Consider the following 9132-nt stretch of genomic DNA (forward strand, 5'->3'; position numbering starts at 1 on the left):
AGCCGAGTGGTTTGAGATCAAAATCACCACAGCGTATTTGATAGATGGATGAATTCGTATTAACATTTTGCTTCGACCGTGAGGATTACTGATAGAGAACTTCGGGAGAAGTTTATATTATAACAAATTGAACGTCTGGAGAGTGGTGTATTGAAACCAGCCAATCACATATAGAATTCTAAGGAGGCGTGTACCTAACGAAAAAACTTATCAAAGTCTCAGAGGTGCAGCAAGGTTTTTGGGAAAAGGGCCAAACATTTTGCCCACCTAAACTGACGATCCATGTAAGTGAGACGTGAAAAGTTACATTTTATGAACAATATTTACAGTGTTACAAAAGCAAAAGTGGAAACCAATAAGCCTCTTGCCAAAACTAAATTTAATCGCGATATCGACAAATACATTTGTCGAGCTATTTTTTTTAGCCAAAATATCAAAATTTGGTTTTAGTGACAGCATCAGGCCGGCCAGTTTGAAGTAACGTAGTTTTCTCATGTCAGCCTTGGAGGATATAAATTTCGAAGAAGGTGAGATTGTTCTACGTTTATGCATATTGTATTTTCGTCGTATTGTTTTGTTAAATTACTTGGATGTATTTCCTTGGCGATTATCACTCTAACAGTTTAGTAGCAAGTGTATAGTAATAATGTACAACATTGCATTTACGGTTCCCAAGCAGAAATAGCGTTTTGGCTTGGGCTGTGTATCTGGAGGAGTGTTGAATACCTTTGTGACTCCTACAAGATTTCTATGCATTTATTTAAATAGGTCAAATCAGTTAACTTTCAAAGATAGTGTCGTCCTCAAGAATTTACAGAATGCAAGGAATCCTATTCAAAATTGGTTTTATCTTACATGAGTGATAAAATATGATACAAAACACAAAGTTATGGGTAAAATAATAGGAGGACTGCAAAACCCACATATGTACCACCTATTCCCCTTTCAAATGAGCATGAGAGATAACCTGAGAAAATGCACGTGTACGAACATATTTGTGGTATAATACATATGCTGAAATCTGCCTTTTTAAAAAAAAAAAAGTGAATCTTATGTAGTAAACCAGTGGTCGGCAAACTTTATGTACTTGCGGGCCAAATTTACATATTTTCGGTAGCGCGTGGGCGGCAATATTTCCGCCTTCGAACGATTGTTACATTTAACATCAAATTATGGCGCATTCGCCATATTGCTGCCTTAAAAACCTGTCACAATGAGATCTGTATGTAGCGTGTTTTTTTAATATATCATTCAACAATACATTGTTTTTATTTCCTATTATTATCAATGTGAATGATTATGTTTTTATGGCAACTTGCCTTCGGTACGTCGTCCAAATAACGATCTTACAAGCGAATACAAAATTTATTCTAAGTGCAATGCATTTTAAATAAAGGTGCCCACATCAATATGTTATTTCGAACGTGCACATTACACGTTTTTCACTGTCGCACAGATGAGCTCCGGCGCAGTCCCGGGTCTCGAGGTCGAATTTTTGATGACATGTTTCGTAACGAGTTTAACATTCAATCCCTTGATAACTGCGATGCTGACTGCATATCGAGCAAACTGGTTTTAGAACGCATACGGGACAAAAATACTTTTTCGTCCATGCACCTTGGAATGTTCGACCCACGTCGAGAACTTCCATCCGTTTTTAAATTTAAAAAATCAAAATTAACACGAACAACATACAACTGACGCTACTTGTTACAAAACAAGCGCCCTACATCAGCATTTGTTATCACATAAATCTGTGTAGATACAATAATAAATTTAGGATCAATTTTTGGTTTATGTATTAACGCCTGTAGTAAACTCTCGTCACCGCTGTAAATAACAAAATTAGTAGTTATTCAGTTATAAATCTACATGTCCGTGCGCAAACCGACCTGCTTTTTTGAAAAATATAACGGAATTACTGTCACGAATGCTTTTAAATTCCGACATATTTACGCAAATTATGTTACAATAATTGAAAATTCTGCATATTTGCCAAACATTTTAGTTTATACACAACTCATTGTCTTGTGAACCGGAAAAAATTTCAACCGCATGTTCATAAGCATGAAAATCATTACCAACTGTTCGCGTGACACAGTGGCGTACATGGATGGATAGTTTATGAAGAGATTTTTCCAAAACAAAAGTAGAAAACCTAATTATTACAGAATAACTTTTATTACAACGCGATTCTTACCATTTTTATTACAACATTTGCATTATTATGAAGCGATAATTTAATTTTTCGTAAAGAGAAAATTCGAAGAATTCCATAGTGAATTCCATAGTGACACCTTGTGTCCCATCACTAATTAATTAATAACTCGCTAATTATCCGACATAATTCATCCAAAATAAATCAATAGGCTTTTGGTACGACATATGATGAATGCACATGCAAAATCTGGAGCAGATTCAATCTTGCTTTCGTGAGATATCGCGTGCATCAAATGTCCGCTGGTTTTCCATTCAATACGCACAAATTTAAAAAATTTTCAGAAATAAAGGCCATCTGTTTGATCATATTCTTTCAACTTTTTTGGCGATAATTTGTACCTTTTTGATGTAATAATATACTCATACCAAAATATTATGACGTTTTCATACTAGTTTTTTATAAAACTCTTTAATGAGGAAATGGGCTTTGACATTCGCAAGATTTAGAGGGGTAATCCACGAGCAAAAGGAGGAGACCTAAACCCATCATTATCAAAAATCTAGGTACTATACATAATGACAGTCCAGGGCGCGCGATTTGTTGACCCATGACGCAGTCGTGCGCGAAAACTTAAGATCAAACGCAAAGAAAAATTGTTTTTAAACAAAAGGGAAACCGCTTTATACCTCGCTGAAATTGTGGTCAAAAGTTTGATCTCCTATGGGGTTTGATTTACGATTTCTTGGGAAACTTTTGTTAATGTATGGCTGTCAATAGTTTCCAAAATAAATGAAAAAATTACTTTATGAATCATTAGGTCTCTCCCATATTCTGTTTAAAGATCAAGTTTCACCGCTTATGCTGAAACTATATACACACTGTAAGGATAAGATACTATTTTTAATCCGGGGGGGACTTTTTATTCCAAATTTAAAAATTTAGGTCGTGATCTTTCATCTGATATTGAAAATTACTGATGGAATAGTCACTACTTTTGACCATTTATCAGTCTATATAATAAGTTGAGCTTGCAAACTTGATTACTGATTGAAATGATATTTGAAACTTTTAAGTCAGGAACATCCCTGAAACATTGAGACGCAAGAAAACTCCACAAAGCGAAATTTATTTTAATAAAATTAGCCAGACTTGAGACAGATCTTGTATTTTGATGAAAAAGTGTTTTATCTGAGATTTTGTAAGGGACAGTAAACCACATACAAATACTACAATATACAAACATCGTTAATCTCCTGAAAATTGAATTCGTGTGTGAGGGCTTAACTTTAGCTTCCCACAAAACAAACAAACTACGAACAAAACAATAACCCAGAGTGTAACGTGGGTGTTCTCTTTAAACCCACCATTTGATGTGAAAACTTTGAAGGAGCGTTTCCACTTAACAAAACTTTTGTTAGTGACGACCAACATTAGCGATGTCTTAAATTGGTTTAGTCTAATTTGGACCGATTTTGAGACAAATATACAACGACATACGTACAGTAAAAGGCTGACGTAAAATCGTAATCCTTTGAATGAAGTTCCAGCGATCACTGCTGTCAAATGTATCACGTTTGTGGTTTAGACGGAACTAAAACACATTTTCGTTTGTCAATCAAAAATAAATAAACACATGAATTACATCGGATGAATAAAAAGGAAAGCCATATTTGCGCCAATGTTGCCCCACCCCCTCATTTGTAGTACCAAATTTGCTTTTTATTGGACGTAAAATAGTTCGATAAAATTTCCATGGTTCAACCTCTAGGACTAGACAAACTGTGCTCTAAAAATAGTTTACGATAGGAAGTATTTAAAATCTTATAGTCAAACATTTCTCACTCAAGATCATAAAATGGTATTTATTGGTCTATGGATCTGGGTCCAAGGTCAAGATATATTTCTGTATGATGACAGTATAATTCTCATTAAATAACTAAATGCATTTGCAAATTATTACAGTGTTTACCAGTTGACAAACCAAAAAAATAATTAGAAATGGAAATAATGAAGAAACGCTATGATGAAAGAAAAATAGCCTCTCAAAATGGTGATAAAATATCGATCTTTGATTTTATTTAAAAATTCGAAAAGACGATTGAACTTGTTTGAACTTGCTTGCACGTCATCAATATAATAATGACGTCACCAATATTTATTTAATAATTTGGTATCCACTTATAAACTATCATCAGCATATGCTATTGATAGTCTAAATCATAAAATTTTGGCCCCTGGTTCAAAAACCTTGCCCACCTAGACTGGCGGGCCATGTAAGTGTGACGTAAAAAGTTACATTTCATTAACAATATTTACAGTATCACAAAAGCAAAAGTGGAAAACAAAGTCTGTGCAAATATTAAATTTAATTGCATTCTCAACAAACTCCTTGAGCTATGTTGGCTAAAACATCAAAATATCGCTTCAGTTTGGTTGTGGCAGCACCAGCAGGCCAGATTGATTTGCCCAACGGGACGAATTTGGCCTGCGGGCCGTGGTTTGTCCATGTCACGTCTGAAAGTAACTACATTAAATAGACACCTTTGAAAATAAGGTTATCATCGAACATAATATACCAATACGATATGCTTAACATATTCAATTTTACGTTATTTCTAAACTCTATTGATTGCAGCACGTTTCTACGATTATTATTTGAGCTACCGTCTGTACCACGAACTGAACAAATAGTACGTATCCGTAACTTCCTGACTTTTATTGTCATAGTATTTGTTTTGCGACAAAGTTTGAAATCGTTACCGGTCGACTTGGTTACTTAGTAATATTTAGTGAACTTGCACAAAATGTGAGACTGAAATATGGCTAACCTACTCTTATCGAGGCAAAATTGTTTTGCTTACTTTCACAGGTACAAGAGCGATGACACGCGGGAAAGATTAGTTTCAACAATTTCAGAATAGAATGTACCCATTTGTGTGTGTAACTTTAAATTCATGGACACAAAATGTAAAAACATAAATATGGATAGCCCGCTCTTATAGAAACAAAATGATTTTTCTTACTTTTATGTCCATGATTAGAAATACGGCGGCGTAAAAAATTCCCTGATAAATTGTACCACATTTGCGTGTGTAACTTTAAATCATGAGCAGAGCAATTTCAAACTTACTGAGGAATTTCAATTCTGTAAGTTCAATTTTTCTGTCTATCTGGCTGGAAAAAGATTCACTTTATTTCGTGTCCGTCGCTTTCTACTAAGTTTTGATCTCAGGTCCTTGCGAACCTTTCTTAACGAATCTTATATTAAAGCTCAACTAACTACGTTATAACATTAATTATTCATTAATGATTGCCAACACGTAAAATCATATTGGGATCACGGACCCAATGAAATTTATTGTATGGGAATTTGAAACCTAGCCAATTGCATTGCTTCCCGCTCTCCTCATTGTGTTCTATGTACTTTAAACAATTGTAGAATCCTGATTTTTATATTAAGACCACTGAGATTAAATAACTTTAAAATTAAATCAAATTATTAATAAATACATTATTATATAAGATACATTTTACAAAAATTTAAAACATACCGGGGCTCTCAGTTTGTCTTTGAATGAAAGCGTCTGGTTCAATACACATCCCTCTGTGATATTCCGGCAGGTCGTGACAGGATAACTGCTCAGGCCACGTGACATTATACTTGAGCATGATTGGTTCGCATCTATTCCTCGCATCCTGACAAATCTTGCGGCACGGTGGCACCTGAAAAACATAACAATAGATGATTCAACGATTTTCAAACAAATTAAATGATTTGAGAGCATTGACACACTAATTTTAGAATGGCAGTATTCTGACAAGTAATAATAATAACGCTCCAATAATTTCCGATGGTTAAAGTGGAACCTTGAAAAAATATCAAAAGGGAATCCAACAAAGTTTCATTCGGATCAATATAGCTTGACTTGACAGCATTGAAACACTTATTTAAGAATAACAGTATTCTGACAATTAAAGCATCAATAATTCTCGATTGTAAAAATATCCTAACGGTAACCAAGTAGACCCGCTCCCCATTCCTGTACAATGTTCGCCCACAAACAAGTCATAATAATGCAGTTGTATGAAAAAACCATGACTGAAATGTGGATTTTTCCTTCTTTGCTGCGTCCACAGCTTTCATATAAGGCAAACAAATACGCAAATATACTCAAATGAATTCCAGCTTTTTCCGTATATCGTTTTCTCATTTTGGTTTCTATTACAAACTCCATTTGCCACAAAAATATGTTAATTGAGAAATAAGTGTTGACATTATTGATAAGACGAGGAACCGCACGAATTCCGTACGCTCTGTTGTGTATTCATTAAACGGGACAATGACTTGTCTGTATCCATATATATATACTATTTCACCAAAATTATTTTAGTAGAAATGAGGTTTTGAGTTATGCTTCGGTTGCTAACTAAATTTTTCAATCACGTTTTTAAGAACAGTTTCACCTCTTCATTTTTGCAAGACTTCATAAAACCTGGTACGCGTATATAGGCGGAAACTAGACTTACTTTCACAGCAATAACAAAAAAACAATGGAATAAGACATTCAGGATAAACGGTATCACATTTGTGTGTGCAGCTTTATATTCATGGGCAGAATAGGTTTTATTTCACTCAACTTCCTCGAAGGTCGCCGACTCGCCGTCGCATTTTACTATGCTTTTGTTTCCTGGTCGTTTCACCTATTCATGTTTCGAACAACCTACTGAATGCTCGACCTCCGTTTCGATCTAAAAAGTTTGTCAGGCTAGGTAGCGCTCACACAACTTATTGGAATATGTGCGAAGTTTGACAACACCACGAGGATTTGTTCAATCGTGATTCGTGACCAATGTCTAATGATTCAATTTTAAACTTTGAGACTTTTTTTTATAGTTACGATTATGTTGCCAGGCTTTTAAATTAGTGTAATAAGTTGTGTAGGCAATGCCGACCCAAAAAATGTCGGTCTCTCTAAATGAATAATAAATGTAACTCCTTAAATATCCTGAGATATCAGTGGTTTCTTGTATAAGACCTTGTTCGGAGCGAAATTCACTTAGAAAATAAAAACAAATGTCTAGTCATGTCTGTAAATAATAGCAAAGTGGTTAACCGCGTTTCTATCTCACGCTGATTGTTTTTCAAGTAGTCACTCAATCTATTGAAAATTATGGACAGGCATTAATTGCATTTTAATACAACGGTATGGTTTGTTTAACAGGTGAGGTTTGGATCTTTAAAATGTATTTACCGTCCATATTTTTGAAATATGATCTTTTTGCGTGATGTGGTACATCATAACTGTGTATTCTACGTCAAAATAAAATAAGAGTGTGTGATTAGCAGTAAACAAAGGCGAGCGATCTTAAATTCACCGTGACGATGAAAGCTTCTAATTTCGTTAAATATGAGTTTATTGATGAAATTCATGTTCGAGCCATTTTATCATTAGAAAGAACGAGGATTGCATTATGTAGGACGTTCTGGGGCGATCGCAAATAAGGATATGTGGCACTCGTAAAAATATGGTATTTTTCAAACTTCCTAAACTGTGCAAAACGTTCAGCCTTTTATATACAAATCTTATTAAAGATTTGCATTTTTACCAAAACCGTAGAGCCTACGCAAAAGTCTTCGTGCACTACGGGTTAATTCTAACTATTTCACTAGTCTTGTTTCCACATTTAGTTCAAAGCTTGTTTTTAGCAAACTGGCATAAAAAAATACTTTGATTCGAGTCATGTTCAGACTTGATATCTACACCACTGTTTGGTGTATACATTGAATGCGCAATGCAGAGGCCTTTTCCCAATTTACCGCACCCAGTTCTAATTTTGGTATTGAAAAATTTCTTATTTTTTCCTCAGGTCTATGAATTGCTATTGTTACTATCACCTAAACTTAATTTAAAACTTTTACAATAGAAAATTCGACAGCCTGAAAATCATCTCCTCCACTCCTCAAATTAAAATAGACAATAAAATTTTGAATTTTAGATAGAAATTTCAAGCATAAAATAATCGTAAAAGTTTCTAATAATTGCATATCAAATTAGTTGATTGTATAGTTAATTTTAATAAATATATATGTGAACTTTAACGTACAGCTAGGTCATGGAATACCTAAACAAAACTTCAATTTTTTTAGTTTGAAAATTGTCTTTTGAGAGCCATAATACCTGAATACATCAAAAATCAAAATCGTTTTTCAAATGAATCAACCATACTCACAATTTTTGGAAATTCTCCTTCGTGATGGAAGCACATCGGTGTAAACATTGAGCATAGAAAGAACTCGAGGTACACGCTGCAATGTATGCTCAATAGTGGCTCAAATTGCGATAAAACTAATTCAGCATTTTCTTGGGAAGAATGATGAACCAAGTTTGGCATATGTGTTAATGTCCAAGGCATCCGCATACAACGTTTAACCGTTATTTGTTCACATTTTGTTGCAATTGTGTGTCCAATATGAGTACTTAATAAAAGTATAAATCCAAATGTAATCCTATATATCGAGTTTAAATTTTTCATTTGCGGCGAATTTGAGTCCATTTTGCGGCCGATTGTTGCTGTAATTCCCGGTCTCATTGAGCAAGATACAGGCAAATAATCTTCAGTGCTTGGCTTACACTAGATTCAACAAAATTCAAATTCTTGAGTATCACTAAAAATATAATACTGTTGGTTATTAAAAACATTTCCATGGGATCTTTATATACGGTTTTATTGAAAATTGCTCCTGACTTCGCTCGTCTATCTAACAGAACTAAATAAAGAAATATTCTAGGTACTCTCCGTATATAAAGAGAGAAAGCAAATAAAAGTTTCGAGAAAAAGGTTTAGGAGTCGAGAACGATACCAACAGAAATTTATACACTGCCAAGGGAGGCCCATTTATGCATAAACATTTCTAAGAAACGAAATATTACAAATTTTTATACAGCGTTTTCACGTCGTCTCTCCGAGCT

The 9132-nt window shown here is 34.3% G+C and overlaps 1 protein-coding gene across 1 annotated transcript in view; it reads right to left on the bottom strand.

The window, feature by feature from the left end:
- The window catches only part of LOC120330001 (secreted frizzled-related protein 3-like), a 35324-nt gene extending 26486 nt beyond the window's left edge, over positions 1–8838 (bottom strand). Inside the window, exons 1-2 of the mRNA XM_039396812.2 lie at positions 8393–8838; positions 5713–5884 (exon numbers count right to left, since the gene is read on the bottom strand). Of these exons, the coding sequence (XP_039252746.2) occupies positions 5713–5884; positions 8393–8752 (532 nt within the window). The 5' untranslated portion in view covers positions 8753–8838. The remainder of the gene's footprint in view (positions 1–5712; positions 5885–8392) is intronic.
- Between the last annotated feature and the right edge of the window lie 294 nt (positions 8839–9132).

Source organism: Styela clava, chromosome 12 (genome assembly GCF_964204865.1).
Source record: "Styela clava chromosome 12, kaStyClav1.hap1.2, whole genome shotgun sequence".
Classification (NCBI taxonomy): Eukaryota; Metazoa; Chordata; class Ascidiacea; order Stolidobranchia; family Styelidae; genus Styela; species Styela clava.